Source organism: Hemiscyllium ocellatum, chromosome 2 (assembly GCF_020745735.1).
Source record: "Hemiscyllium ocellatum isolate sHemOce1 chromosome 2, sHemOce1.pat.X.cur, whole genome shotgun sequence".
NCBI lineage: Eukaryota > Metazoa > Chordata > Chondrichthyes > Orectolobiformes > Hemiscylliidae > Hemiscyllium > Hemiscyllium ocellatum.
The window spans coordinates 56,665,502-56,681,882 of record NC_083402.1 but is presented as its reverse complement, the minus strand read 5'-3'; the positions used below and the strand labels follow the sequence as shown (position 1 = coordinate 56,681,882).

General features: G+C 40.4%; 1 protein-coding gene across 1 annotated transcript in view; it reads right to left on the bottom strand.

Annotated features, from left to right (window-relative positions):
* Positions 1-12,565, bottom strand: part of rhobtb3 (Rho related BTB domain containing 3) — a 135,712-nt gene extending 123,147 nt beyond the window's left edge. The window contains exons 1-2 of the mRNA XM_060841371.1: positions 12,417-12,565; positions 11,992-12,217 (exon numbers count right to left, since the gene is read on the bottom strand). Coding sequence (XP_060697354.1) covers positions 11,992-12,217; positions 12,417-12,418 — 228 coding nt within the window. The 5' untranslated portion in view covers positions 12,419-12,565. The remainder of the gene's footprint in view (positions 1-11,991; positions 12,218-12,416) is intronic.
* Between the last annotated feature and the right edge of the window lie 3,816 nt (positions 12,566-16,381).

Sequence of the window (16,381 nt, the reverse complement as noted above, 5' to 3'; positions counted from 1 at the left end):
CAACGATCTAGATCTTTGCATGTAATTGGTAAAGTGGGATGTAAACTCAGAGGTTCATTTTTTCCCAAATGAGCCTTGGCTGACATTAACTCTTGAGGAGTGATTGCAGGCTCTTATGACACAGTGGTAGTTTTCCTATCTCTGGAGCAGGAGATCTGCATTCAAGTTGCATCAGCTTCAAAATATATGTCCACAGACTCGATCAATAAGCACAGACCTAGACCTGATATACTAGCCACTATAACAAAGTATCAGTGACCGGAAGCAGCAGGAACAGAACCAAATAAATTCCAAAAGACAGTACAGCTGTGCTTCATAGGAGGCTCCAAAGCACTGAAGATATCACCTAGACAGGGGACAGAAGATCTGAAAATCAACTTCACAGTTTGGCGAACATACCCACAACCACGATAACACATCTGCACAAGTTGATTAAAAATACCTATGAGGCACGACCTTCATTCATTTTGTAAATGAGAACAGAATTTCACACGTAGGCGTGAGATGTCTCAAAATAATCAATGAATATTAATCCATAGCAATATCTGAGTAAAAGGCAATTATCTATATCACAAGAGTTTGTGATGCAAATGTGATGCAAAGAATAGAAATGTAATATAAGCACATGATATTCAGTGGTTAACATCTGACCTCAATTAATGAATTCTTAATACAAGGTCTGTTTAAAGCAGTTCATTTCAGAAAATAAATTCTATATTTAGTACCACCCTGTCACTTCAATTTGTCAAACCAATTTCAATAAGAAAATGTGGAAATAAAATTATACTTTTGAATAAACAAAGAACAAAAGGTACAAAGTAAGAAACAGTCATGGTTCTCATTTCAATTCCTTCTACCATTGCCATCTGGTCTTTTCCTCTTTGACCTTCTACACTGCTCTAACTAACAACTATAACAGTAATGACATGCACTTATAAAATAATAAAATAGAGAATCCAAGATCCCACATGACTGTTTTCAATATAAATTTGAAATCAAAAGGTATAAGACACATCAAAGCAGGTGAACAAAAGCTTGGTTAAAGAAATAGGTTTGACAGAGTGCCTTAAAGAAAGAAAGGGAAGATGGGCAGGATATACAGAGCCTGGGAGCTGGTCAGCTGAAGACTACCAATGGTGGGAGTGATCAAAATAGGAAATGCTCAAGGGGCCAAAATAAGAATAGCACTGTGATCTCAGAGAGTTATAGGGCTGAAGGAGTTTCGGAAATTAAAAACAAGACCACAGAGGGATTTGCAAACAAGGATAATAAGTCAAGATATTACTGAACCAATTATAGCATGGTGGCTCAATGGTTGGCACTGCTGCCTCATAGTACCATGGATCCAGGTTTGATTCCAGCCTCTGTGTGGAGTTTGCACATTCTCCCCGTGTCTGTGTGGGTTTCCTCTGGGTGCTCTGGTTTTTTTCCACAGTCCAAAGAAGTGCTGGTTAGGTGAATTGGCTAAATTGCCACAGTGTTCAGGGATGTGTAGATTAGGTGTATTTGTCAGGGGTAAATATAGGGTAGGAGGAATGGGTCTGGATGGGTTACTCTTTGGAAGGTTGCAGTGGACTTGTTGGGCTGAAGGGCCTGTTTCCACACTTTTGGGATTCTATGAACAAAAACATAGCATCAACAGCTCACAATTGTCCTACACATTCTTAACTCACTGGTGTGAAATTTAGGATAAATACATCAATCCTACCCATATGCCAAATGTGAACAATTCTTACCAAAGGGTTCAAAATCACTTATGCCAGGAGGGCTCTGTGTTCACATTTTGATGAATAGTTTTATGAAATTATTAAATGTCTACATCTTTTATTTGCTTGGTTAACTAAATGCTTGCTTGTTTTTGAAACATATTTAAAATTGAGAGAAATACTTTTTCAAACAGAATTCATGATTGAGCTGTTTTCAGGAGGAAGTGTGATTAAGTGAGAGCTCAGTTTGTTTGTATAATATGGTTTCATTTATTTTTTAATGGCATGCCTCCTGAGGTCTTCTTGTAGTATAAGCTGATTGAGCGGCTACAGAGGGCATAGGAAAGAGGCATGAGTAATATGAGGGAGTGTGGAAGGGCATGAGGAGGCCTGGGAGAAAGTAAGGGGATATAGAGGGAGCATATGCTGGTTGGAGGGCATTGGAACAGGTGAAAGGGTATGAAGAGTCATGGAGGCGGCATGAGTGTACAAGGATGTGTGTAGAAGGTGATTTAGTATGGAGGGCATGAGGAGTCATAGGAGAACATGAGGGGATATAGACGGGACATGTTGGGTGGAGAAGTGATGATTTGATGGCCTGACATTCATCATCAAAACCTGACCAGGTTTTCCAGCGTTTTGGCCTTTTCATCCACTTGACTCCCATGCAACCATAGGCATGCACTGGAGGCAGAAAGCTAGACCACATCCCACCTTTGTCTCCTGGAATATTACTAACTCGATTCTCTTCCATGAGAGTTCAGCCTATTTCTGATCACTGATACCATGAGACTGTAAATGGGTGAATACTGCTTTCTGTGATTCCATTCACTGGATACTGTGTAAGTTTAGGATTAATATGTTGATAGAAAAGGATAGAAGGCAATCTAAAGAAATAATTAACAGAGAGAGAGAGCCAAATAAAACTGAGCTGGATCAACTGGAGTGAAAGGAAAAATCTGTAAAACAATGACCTACTTTAAAAAAAGAAATGTTTTGGGTAGAGTTAAGGTATACATTCACTCAGAAGGGAAAGGTACACCAAACAAATTCAGAACTCACTGGATAAAAATAGAAATAGAAAATAAGATAAAGAAGAAAAGGAGTGCTTATGATAAGTGTCAAGCAAAAAATACAATGGAAAACCATGAGGAACATGAAAAAGGTTAAAGAAGGAATATAAAAAAGCATATTAAAGAAGCAAAGAGGCATTATGAGAAATGACAAACAGCCATCATAAAGAATAATTCCTAAGAACTTCTATAGGCATATAAATAGTGAAGGGGTTGGAAAAGACATAATAGGGCTGATTAGGGAACAAACACTTACACAAGAAGGCATGTTGCATGGCTGAGATATCAGATACTCTGCACATGCCTTTATCAAGGATGTGATTGCTACCACGGTCATAGTGACAGAGGAAACTCAGTCACTAATTGAGTGGAGGAAATATTGGAGAGACTGCCAGTGCTTAAATGTTGACAAGACCTTCAAGCCCAAAGTTCTAAAGAAGAGTTTTGCCAACAATTTTTATTTTTGTTACTGAAGCCAATGTGATGCATCTATGGATATTGAAGGAAGAGAGAGTGGAAATTTCGGAGCCCTGTCTATAATCTTTCCTGGACTTGGGAGGTGTCAGAGAAGAAATGCAAATACCACAGAATCTCTACAGTGTGGAAACTGGCTATTTGGCCCAACAAGTCCACACCGACCCTCTGGAGAGACCCACGCAGACCCATCCCCCAACCTCATCACATTTCCCTTGACCAATGCACGTAACCTATACATCCCTGAACATTATGGGCAATTTAGCTTAGCCAATTCACCTAATCTGCACCTAATTTGGACCATGGGAGGAAATCAGAGTACCCAGAGGAAACCCATGCAGACACGGGAAGACCGTGCAAACTCCACATATATAGTCAACCAAGACTGAAATCGAGCCCGGGTCCCTGGCGCTGTAAGACAGCAGAGCTAACCATTGAATCACCGTGCCACCTTATTTCCTTGTTCAAAAATGTTTTAAAGTTAATCCCAGCAATTACTGACCAGTTTAGCTTCAGTTGGGAGAAGGCTGGTCAGATGGCAAATGGTGGTTTGATTAGGAAGAGCCAGCAGAGACATCTACTAACTTGCTGAAGAGTTTTTTTAAAGGAGGTAATAGGGTTTTTTTTAAAAAGGGTCAATGAGGGCAAAACTTTTGAGGTGCTGCAAGTGGATTTTTAAAAGGCATTCAATAGTCTGTGCCACACAGACTGGTGAAACACGTTGTAACATGTTAAAACAGTTAGAACTCATGGAACAACAAACTCAGTAGCAAAGTGGATACAAAATTAGTTGAGCAATAGGAAATGGATATTTTGGGTTGGAGGGGAGTTTTCTGTAAAGTTCCCCAGGGTTTGGAATTAGGACCCTTGCTTTTCCTAGTATATATTAATGATTTTGATCTTGCTACACACATAGGAGGCAAATTTGTGAATGATACAAAACCACTTGAAATTGTAAACTGTGAGGAGGACAGCTTAGAAAGCCAAAATAGTATAGGCAAGTTTTTTTTTTAAATGGACAAATGGGTGGTAGATGAAGTTTAATGTGTCAAAGAGTGAAGTAATGCATTTTGCATTACGTGGACATTCAATACAAAGTAGGGATTACGATCTTTTCAGTTTTGCAAAGCGAAGACATTTGGAGACGTTAATATGTGCATAGATAATTGGTGGTAGCAAGACATGTTTAGATTAGATTAGAGTACTTACAGCATGGAAACAGGCCCTTCGGCCCAACAAGCCCACACCGACCTGCCTAAGTGCAACCCACCCAGACTCATTCCCCTCCATTTACCCCTTCACCTAACACTACAGGCAATTTAGCGTGGTCAATTTACCCAACCTGCACATTTTTGGACTGTGGGAGGAAACTGGAGCACCCAGTGGAAACCCACGCAGACACAGGGAGAATGTACAAACTCCACACACAGTTGCCTGAGGCGGGAGTGGAACCCAGGTTTCTGGCGCTGTGAGGCAACAGTGCTAACCACTGGGCCACCGTGCTGCCCACAGTGAAGAGAGCAGTTAATAAAGCAACAGTATACTGGACTTTACCAATGTGGGCATATAGCACAACCGCAAGAAAGTGATGCTGAACTAATGTAAGGCACTGACTAGATCTCAACTGACATACTGTGTACAGTCTGGGTGTCACACTGTGGGAAGGATTTGAAGCTTTGGAGGGAATGCAAACAGATTTATAAGAATAGTTCCAGGAAAAGCTTCAGTTATGAGGACAGATTGGAGAAATTGGAACAGTGTTCCTTGGAGAGAGAGAAAATTCAATCAGTCTTCCTCGTGTAGCAAGATCTAAATCATTAATATATACCAGGGAGATCAAGGGTCCTAATTCCAAGCCCTGGGGAACTTTACAGCAAACTTTCCTCCAACCCAAAATATCTGCGAGAACTTTTCAAAACTATGAAGTAATTGGAATAGAATGGATACGGAGGCACAATTTCTGCTGATAAAATAATTGAAAACTAGAGCACAGATTTAACATGATTTGCCAAAGTTGTAAATGTGATATGAGAAAATAAACATTTTTTACACAATGTACTACCTAGAAGTGTGGTGGAGGTATGTTTAATTTAGGTTTTTGGGAGGGCATTAGATGATTATTTAAATAGAAATAAGGTGGATGGGGGAAAATGGCATGAAGTCATATCACTCCTTTGGTGAGGCAGTGCAGAAACACTGGGCCAATTGGCTTCCTTTGGCACCGTAACATTTCCGTGATATGACAAGTATACAACAGAATCGTCTTAAAAGTGGAAGCAGACTGCTATTTTCTGAGGCTCATTGATCTTATTAACTGTAAGGTTTATTAAGCTGATCGCTTTCATTGGTAATTGGTAAAAAAAATTTAAGATATTCGTAAAGTTTGCCAGCCAACCATTCCGGTAAATCTAAAATCTCTGTTGCAAACAGACATTTAAACAGGAAAACTTGTGGAAAATAATGAACATGGTGCTGAAATAACGGGTGAATCAAAAGATAAGAATGACAGGAAAATAATTCAATACATTTGCTAACAAAGAGTGCACAGTATGTATTTTCCAAAATCATTCAAAATGCATTTGAAAATATATCTCGGTATCTGAACAGCACTCAGACTTTACATTCTAAACACATTTTCAGTAACCAATGTAGAAATTGTACAATCAGTGCTATACTTAAAGAATTCTCTAATCGTTCCCAATCCCAGAATTTTCTGAGATATCCCTGTGCCTCTAATTATGGCCTGCACTGCGTGCCAAATTTTTAATTGCTCCAGTTTGGGTGATCATGCTATCAGTTACCTTAATCCTAATTTCTGGAATCCTTTCTACATCGTTCTGTCTCACTGTAATACTTTCCGCCTTTAAGAAGTTATTTTAAAAATCTGTGGATGGTTTAAATCAAAAACTGATTAATGCACAAATAAAAAATTAGTTCTTTTTTTGGCCTCTGAGCTGTTCAGCAGTAATTGTAAACCTAGTAACAATATGTCACTGAAAACAAACTTACAAATTACTCAACAAACTGTTACTTTTTCCAAGGGTTTATGCAGCTAAGTTAGCAGAGGGAGGTGATGGCCTAGCAGTTTTAATTGAGTATTAATCAGCAACCCTGGTTTGAATCCGAATTCAATAAAAATTTGAGGTTAAGAGTCTAATGATGTCTGGGAAACATTGTGATTGACAGAAAAACCCACCTGGTTCACTAATGTCCTTGAGGGAAGGTAACTGCTATCTTTACATGTGACTCCAGACCCAACAGCATATGGCTGTTCTTAACTGTCCTGAAATGGCTTAGCAAGCAACCCCATTGTAACAACAGCTAGAGAGGAAAAAAGGAACGAAAACTGAAGGATCACCTGGCACCGAAAACAATAAAGAACACAGCCCTGTCGATCCTGCAAAGTCCTCTTCACTAACGCCTGCGGCTACTGCCAAAAATAGGATAGTTGCCTCACATTTTTGTCAAGTAACAGCTAGACGTATGAAATCACATTTTACAGGTAATGCTCCAAAAGCCAATATCACTCATTCCTGGATATGTCCTGTCTCACCAGCAGAACGGGCCCAGCAGAGGTAGTGACAGAATACACTGAGAACGGAGTTCCCCTGGAATTTCACAACATAGTGTTAGGTACATTAGTCAGAGGGAAATGGGTCTGGATGTTACTCTTCGGAGGGTCAGTGTGGACTTGTTGGGATGAAGGGCCTATTTCCACACTGCAGGGAATCTATTCTAATCTAATCTTGAGACTTTATTGCATCCAGAATCAAAACTAATCATCATGTACCATCCTCCCTCAGCTGATGAAGCAGTGCTCCTCCATGTTCAACAATTCTGAGAGGAAGCACTGTTAGTGGTAAGGTGGCAGAATGTAAACTGGGTGGGGGATTTCAATGTCAATCACCAAGAGTGGCTCAGCAGCACCGGTACTGATTGAGCTGGGTAAAAACAATGACTGCAGATGCTGGAAACCAGATTCTGGATTAGTGGTGCTGGAAAAGCACAGCAGTTCAGGCAGTATCCGAGAAGCAGTAAAATTGACGTTTCGGGCAAAAGCCCTTCATCAGAAATACAGCAATGATTCAAATCTAAACTCTGCACTATTGACCAGTGGTGGATAATTAAACTGGAGGAGGCAGCTCCACAATTACTGCTACTTTTAAAACTGGGGGAGCCCAGAATATCAGTGTGATACTGATTGAGCTGGTCAGGTCCTAAAGGACATAACTGCTAGACTGGGTCTGAACAGGTGGCGAGCAAACCAACAAGAGGGAAAAACATACTTGGCCTCATCCTTACCAATCTGCCAGCTCTAGGTGCATCTTCTATGACAGCACCAGTAAGAGTAACCACTGCACAGTCCTTGTGGAGACAAAACTCCCACCTTTACATTGAAAGATCTTACATCATGTTTTGTGGCACTATCATGGGACAGACTTTGAACAGTCCTAGCAACTCAGGATTGAGCACCAATGAGGTGCAGTAAGCAGCAGAATTGTACTCCAACACAATCTGCAACCTCATGGCCTAGCATGTCCCCCAATCTACCATTACCAGGAAGCCAGGGGATCAACTTTGGTTCAAGGAAGATGGTAGGAGGGCATGCCAAGAGCAGCACCAGGCATAACTAAACCTAAGAGATCAACCTGGTGAAGCTACCAATAGGACTTGTTTTGTGCCAAACAGCATAAGCAGCAAGTGATGTACAGGGCTAAGGATCCCATCAGGGCTAATGATTCAGATCTAAACTCTGCACTGTTGACCAGTGGTAGATAATTAAACAACTCACTGGAGGAGGCAGCTCCACAATAACTTCTACTTTTAAAACTGGGGGAGCCCAGAACATCAGTGTGAAAGATAAACCTGAAGCATTTGCAACAATCTTCAGCCAGAAGTACCGAATGGATGATCCATCTTGGCCTCCACTAGTGGCCCCTGCCATCATAGATGCCAGTCTTCAGCTAATTTGATCCACTCCATATGGTATCAGGAAATGGTTTGAGACATTAAATACTGCAAAAGTGTGGGCCCTGACAACATTCCAACAATAGTTGCTGTGTCCCTAGTCAGGCTGTTCAAGTTCAATATTAACATCTCGCTGACAATGTGGGCAATTGCCAGGTATGTCCTGGATACAAGAGAAGGGCATATACAGCCTGACAAATTACCATCCAAACAGTCTGTTCTTGATCATCAGTAAAGTGATGCAAAGTTTCATCAACCTGCTCAGTGAAACCCAGTTTCAGTTCCTCTAAGGTCACTCAGCTTCAGACTTCATTACCGTGTTAGTTCAAACATGGACAAAAGAGTAGAATTCCAGAGGTGAGGTGAGAGTGACAGCCCTTGACATCAAGGCTCCACTTGACTGCATCAAGGAAGCCTGGCAAAACTGCAATCAATGGCTATCAGGGAAAAATCAAACTTGACACATAGGAAAATGATCATGATTGTTGAATGTCAGTCATTTCAGCTCTAGGACATCTCTGCAGGAGTTCCTCAGGATAGTGTCTGAGGTCCATACATCTTCAGTTGCTTCATCAATGACCTTCTCTCCATCATAAGGTCAGAAGTGGGGATGTTTGGTGATGACTGCACGATGTTCAGCACTATTTGCAACTCTTCAAATACTGAAACAGACCATGTCCAAATGCAGCAAGACCTGGACAATATCCAGGCTTGGGGTGAAAAATAGCAAGTAACATTTACGCCACAGAAATACCAGGCAATGACCATCTCTAACAGGGGACAATGTAACCTTCACCTCCTCTACAGCAGGTCAGAAGCTAGGAACACTGCTGCAATCAACTCACCTCACTTCTCAAAGTCTGTACAGAATCTACAATGCACAAGTCAGGAACGTGATTGACTACTCTCCATGTGCATCAATGCGTACAGCTCCAACAACATTCAAAAAGCTTGACAATATTCAGGATCAGGCAGTCTGCCTTATTGGTACCACATCCACTCTCTCCACTATCAAACTCAGTACCTACAAAGGTGCAATGCAAAAATTCAAAGATCTTTAAATTATAGCTTCCAAACTCATTTCCATTTCCATTTTGAAGGACAAGAGCAGCAAGTACATGGGAACACCACCACCTCCAAGCCACACAACACCCTGATTTGGAAATATATTGCCATCCTTCACAGTCATTGGGTCAATTTCCTGGAATTCTCTCCCTAAAGATATTTTCAACCTACCTGCAGCACATGGACTGTTAAAGTGGGCAGTTCACTATTGCCTTTTCAAGAGTAACCAGGAACTGGCAAAAATGCTAACCCAGTCAGTTTTTTTTTATTCATTCACAGAATGAGGGCAACACTGGCTAGGCCAGCATGTATTGCCTATCCCAGAGAGCAATTAAGAGTCAACCACATTGCTGTGAGTCTGGAGTCACATGTAGGCCAGACCAGATAAAGATGGCAGTTTCCTTCCCTAAAGGGCAATGGTGAACCATATATATATATTTTTTTTTCCTTGACAATCGACTCATGGTCATTGTTAGACTTAATTCTAAATATTTAGTGAATTCAAATTCCACCATTTGCCATGGCAGAATTTGAACCTGGGTCCCTCAGTTACCAGTAGTGATAATACCACTAAAACATTGCCTCCTTGCTTTACTTACATCCAATGAGTGAGATTTTTGTTTAGAAATAGCATGGAAGGGCAAATTCTCCTCCGTTTATATTTACATGTAATTGCAGTCTGTGGAACGTTCTGGAGAAGCAAAGAATGAAGCAGCTTTCCTGTTCAAGTCCAATGTGACTGATATACTCAAGATTTTCAAATTGCAGTTAATTCAGTTCCTTTTGAGCAACTGCGTTAAATCAAGGGGGTTGTTTTTTTCCCCCTGTTTGGAGAGACCTACCGGTGTCAAGTGCTTTGAAATTCCATTGAATTTCACTTCCATTAAACTATAAAGAAGGTGTTAAAATGATGATCTGTCAAGTCAACTAAAAATTTTTAAAAGTCTACTGTAGAAAAACCAAGGTATGCTTTGAAGGTACTTTCTTACATTCATGTTATTTTTTGTGTCCTGTACATCATATTAGTAATACAATGCACACATACCAAGAATTATCAGTTTTTGACAATTATCTGCCTCCACAAATTTCAATCACATTCTTTTAACTATTAATTATTTACTTGAAATGTGACTATTGTGTTTCTTCCACAAAGGTAGAGTTTATTTCATTTCAGTCATGTCGTGCCTCAGCTGTTGCTAAGGAAGGTCTTGTGATCAGAATTCTGTGCTGCTCATCTCTTTGAGTGCGCACTTACCAGAGCTTATGTCTACCTGCATGACAGGCTGCCAAGTCTTAATCGTGCATTAGAAAAGTAGCACTCCACTCACATACTGCCTTTAACATCTCTACTCCTCCTTTTCGGGGTGGGGGTGGGAGAACAGGCTTGCATACAGCTAGTCTCAGTTATGTTGTTGCTAACAGAATAACATACTCATACAATGACTGTCATTGAAATGATCCTGCAGTTTGTTACTTGAAACTCACACTTCATTACAACAAACTAATAATAGGTGTGCATGGCAGTTCCCAAAACAGTACTGTACATTCTGATTGACTTACTTCTCGTCACTCGCAAGAACAAGTGCTCTGCATATTTAATAGCAATGTGTGTACAAACAGGGAAAGCACTATTTCCCCATAGAAATATATGGGAAGAAATATCTAGCTAGACGGGCTATATTATTCCATTTGCCTTTTATAGCTGTATAATTCAGAGCCTTTCTTCTTATATTTTAAAATAATTCTAGTTATTTTAAAAGCACCTTTGCAGCATTTTCAGTCTCTCAATTTCTGAAAGCAATTTCCTTCAAAATAAGTGTCAGGAAATGAAATCCTATTAAAGTGCAGATGAATATTCTGGCAAAATATTATAATATTGGTAACTGACCTCTACCATCATTGTTCAGGTAATTTAGAACCTTAAACCCAGTTATGAAACCTATCTTATAATGGAGTTCATTCCCCAGTGGCATAACCTTTCACTACTGGTTAGCTTAATTAGCTGGTAAGCAATGCCAACAATGCTGTTTCAATTCCCTCACTGGATGAGATTCTAATGAAGGATTCTCCTTCTCAACTTTTTCCCTTGCCTAGAGCATGGTGGCCTTCAGTTTAAACCAGAACTATCTCTCTCTAATTGAAAGAGTGGGATTATGGTGACTTTGCCTTTACCTTGATGGGATTGCACCTAAATAGGCACCTCTTGAGGTCAATTAAAGAATAACTACTGTAGAAATATGTTCATAAATCCAGTGGTTAAGACCTCGAGAAGTCACCAAAACAAAAGCAATTCTTTCCTTTTTATTGAAAGCTCAAAATTGATCATTATTATTTGTTTCAGGGTTAAAGTATGACTCTTGAGCAGTGTTGGCCATGTTTTGAACATGAGATCAGTGTACAAATGGACAATATGTAACATGATGGTCGAATTATGCAAATAAATGTATCAATTTAAGACAACGGTAAGCGGGGAGGAAAATCACCATTCCACCTAACGAGCTTCTGATAAAATTGCAGCATTTGAAATTGCAAACTTCACATTAGCGTATCAGATAGTCTACTGGATTACCCAAAGCAAAAACAGCGCATCACTGATACTAGGGACAAGTGATCTTTGGGGGAGCGCTGCACAAACGTTACAAGTGTTCTTATATTTCAGGTGACCTTAAGGGGCGAGCCCCATTGTAACTTTTTTGCCTCCTTACCCAGTTGGGACAGTCGTGAATCAGCACTCGGACTCTGCCGAAGACATAAGCCTGGTACTCGACAAAGGCAGGAAATGTGATGTGGGTGGCAAAGCTGAGCAAGCGCCTCTCTTCAACGTGCCGGATAATGGCATGTCTGCCGAAATAGGTGGTGATCAGATCCGCCTGCTGCAGGCTGTCCTCAAAGCCCGCTTTCTCATTGCCCAGAGCCACGATCCGAACCGACCTAAACAAGGAGAACAAGTTACACACAGGGGCACTCAGTCAACGGAGACGAGCATCAGCCGTGTAATTACAGGCGTGCAGCTTGGAGGGGGGGCTTTGTGAGACCCAGGCTGACTTTAACACCGAATACAGCAGAAGTGAACTCAATACCAAAAAAAAACTCCAAACGACTTTAACCGAACCGGTGCCGTGCAACTTACATGATCAATGCTGGCTCGACAGATTAACACAAACGCCGAGCCAACGTTGGGGTTTATTCATACTTATATCGGTGCGAGTAACAAAGAAACTCGAAGTGAGCGGAGGCTGGCTCCCTGCCCTGGATAGACCGCAGAGAATGCAGCAATAGCCAGCAAGACGAGGCGGTGAACTTTACTCTCGCTGTGGGTTTGTCCTTAGTCCAGAGCGGATCAACTGAGGCTGCAAAGGCGGCTCTGGTACAGCCAGCCTGCTCTGTGGACAACAGGACAGAGCTCTCTTTTTTTTCCCCATACACTGTATACCCGCAAAACCCGGTCCAGTCACAGGCTCCTGACGTCAGTGAAAGCAAAGGAATTAGATTTAAATCCTTTCACAAAACACTGCTGCAGCCACACACGGGGTTTATCCCCTGACTTTATTCAAATGAGGAAAATCACGGTGATGTTAATGATAAGGAAAGACAGAGAGAGAGAGCGAGGGAGGTTTCTCGGGCAGCGGGGAATTGGAAACGGGAAATCATTTGTAACACCATGCTTGGATCAATATACCCTGTGTGTCCTCCAACATGTGGGAAGGACAGGAGGCTGCTGGTAGTTGATACCATTGTTAGCACTGGTGACCTAAATGACTAACCCAGCAGCAATGGGCACAAAAACTTATATTGTTTCAGATAGTTTTTTTTTAAACTAAACTTTAATTTCTCAGAGTAGTCAGTTAACCACAGGTACAGGCCCTGACACTGTCCACCAGCAACATTAGGATAGATTACCAATGATCCTGCCAAACACTGTAATACATCAACCATGGGATAGCTTTCGTTCTATAAATAGTCTAGTAAAGTGGGGGCTCAGCAATATTATAACTGCAAGCATCACATATATCCGTGTTCTCTGAAACTCAGTGTAAACTCCCATTATTTCTGCTTCAAAAATAACTGTACCTCTAGCCAAGCAATACTCAGCACAGCCTCATCACTGGCATCTACCTGGCAATGTGGAAAATGACCCAGGTATGCCCTATCCACACAAATCAGGGCAAATCAACCTAGCCAATTATTGCTCCATCAGTCCACTCTGAATCATCAGCCAAGTATTGAAACACATCATTAACAGTGCTATCAAGTGGCACTGACACAGCAATAACTTACTTACTGATGTTCAGTCGGGTTCTGCCAGGGCCACTCAGCTGCTGACCTCATTATATATCCTTGCTCCAAACATGGACAAAAGAGCTGAAATCGAGAGAGAGAGAGGACGTGAGACTGTTTGTTCTTCATGTTAAGGCTGCATTTGACTGAGTCTGACATCAAGCAGCACTCACAAAACCTCAATCAGTGGGAGTCAGAAAGTAAATTTTGCTGGTTGGAGTGACTTCATACAAAGGAAAGGGACTGTGGATGTTGGAGGTCAATCACCTCAGGCCTGAAACATCAATGCATGAGATCCCCAGGGATCTTCTAAACGCAGCTCACATGATTCATAAATAACTTTCCTTCCATCTTAAGGTCAGAAGTGTTGACATTCACGGAAGATTGTACAGTGTTCAGCAGCATTTCCAGCTCCTCAAAGCAAAGAGGTCTGTGTCCTTCTTAAGCAAGACCTGGACTGACAAGTGGCATGTAACAGTAATGTCATACAATTGTGATGGAAGTTGACAGTATATTAGTGTTGTTTTGGATTTATATTTTATTGTCATGTGTATTCAAGTACAGTAAAAAGTGTACAAAGTTGCCAGTCTCAGGCACCAACTTAGTATACAAAAGACAGGATTACAAACAGAAACAGAAATAAAGGAAACAGCCAAAAGAAAAGAAAACATCCAGAAAAACAACAATTTTGTATTTCTGTATTGTCCATGTTAAGATGGGAGAAGACACAGTTTTAGTTTCACTTTGAGAGGAAATGTCATGTTTGTTTATACATTTGTTTAATGAAGGTTACAGCCTTGAATTAGAGCATGAGGTGAACAGTTCAGAGCATTAAAAAAAACAATAGAACAGAGAAAAACTGTTGTTGCCTTGTGACAGGAGTCCAGTAAAACAGAAAGTTACAATATGGAAGAAATCAGGCAGTGTGCAGGTTCATGCAAAGGTAAAAGATCTGTAACAGTAAGGTTAGCAATCTTCAAAATATTCAGAGCAGGAATGAGGAAAAGTCCCAATTGTTTAGGAGAAAGGCTCCAGCTGATAAAGATATATGTTTATGGAACAAATGTTCTGTAACAAAAGAGTTGAGGTATTATTGCTTTTTAAGGGTCTTAAGATGAGCCATTAACCAAAGAAAATATAATTGAATGAACTGCATAAATTTGCTGGAAAGAACCTGACTAAAGCTTTTTCTTCAACATGTACAAATGTAAAGTGAAGATGGACAGTACCTTCACTGAGTTTTGGGTGTTTGTTTGGATAAAAAGGGTTGAATCATTCTTTTTGATATTTGTAATGAGATCATTTCAAATAGTCCTTATACAGTGTAACATGGATCACGTTTTTCTTTTGTCTAATAAAACTTCAAGTTATTTTCTTAAAAGTATCTTGTGAATATGTTCAGTAACTAATTTCCATGGTAAAGGAAAAGAAAAACAACACTTAAGAGCAATAAGCCAGATCTTACTTGGGGATTAAACTTGTCCAGTGTTCCAGTCAGCTGGGATCTTAACAGGATCAAAATTCATGGAATTTAAGAGGGATCTGTGTATCTTAAAAAGTATGTGCAAGTACACTGCATTAAAAAAATAGGAATATGTAGTATATTGTACTGGTAGGACATTCAAAATGACTGACTAGATTACTTACAGTGTGGAAACAGGCCCGCCGAAGCGCAACCCACCCATTCCCCTACATTTACCCCTTTACCTAACACTACGAGCAATTTAGCATGGCCAATTCACCTGACCTGCACGAGGAAACCAGAGCACCCAGAGGAAACCCACGCAGACACAGGGAGAATGTGCAAACTCCACACAGTCAGTCACCTGAGTCGGGAATTGAACCCGGGTCTCTGGCGGTGTGAGGCAGCAGTGCTAACCACTGTGCCACCTGTATTGCCTATTGCCAGACTTTATTGGAAGTACAAACTGTCACAAAAGGATTACTTGAAATCTTTGATAAGGCTAAATTAAGAAAGATATCGAAGAAATTGAAGATAAAAATAAAAATATAATTTAGAGTTAAAAAGAGGGAAACTTGAAATTGACCTGTCATTGATAAAATGAGCTTTCAATGAAAAAGCTTGAATCAAAAGGAAAATGCAATACAGAACAATGCAATACAGAGGAACATTCCTACTCCTTATTTAGGCCAGTTACATATTATTATCCATTCATAATATTTATCCTGCTGTTCACCTCATGTTCATGTGTTTATCAAAATACACTTTCGACATTGCTAATGTGCCTACTTCCACCTCCCCCACTGACAGTGCTTTCCAGGCATCCACCATCCTCTGTCTGAAAAACTTTCCACAACTTCTCCCTAAACTTACCCTCTCTCATCTTGAACCTATGCCTTCTGGTAGTTGAATAGACAGAAATGAAAAATAAGGAAAGGGAAGGGAAAAACAATGATAAAGAAAATGAGAAACAGACAAATTTGAAAAGAGATGGGCAGAATTGAGCTTGAAATGAAAAGTGTGAAGGAAGAAAAAGAAAGACAGTGGAATTTAAAAGGCTTGAACTCTAGAAAGAGAACTCAGACATGACTTGGTTGAGAAATACTGAAAGTAAAGGGAGAAAGAAGTGGTGAAAAATGATGATTCTGTTTCCATGTGGGATTAAACTAGAAATCGGTGTTTAGTTCATAAAGTTATAGAGGATGTAATTCATTGATATTGTCGTAGTACCCATGATGTTGAAATGGCCAAAAGTTCCTTGGCCCTCAATATTATAAAATCGATTATTAGCAGATTCATTAAGTGTAGGGGGCCATTATGTCTGCACCAGTTGTCTGAGCATTTTAACTCAATGC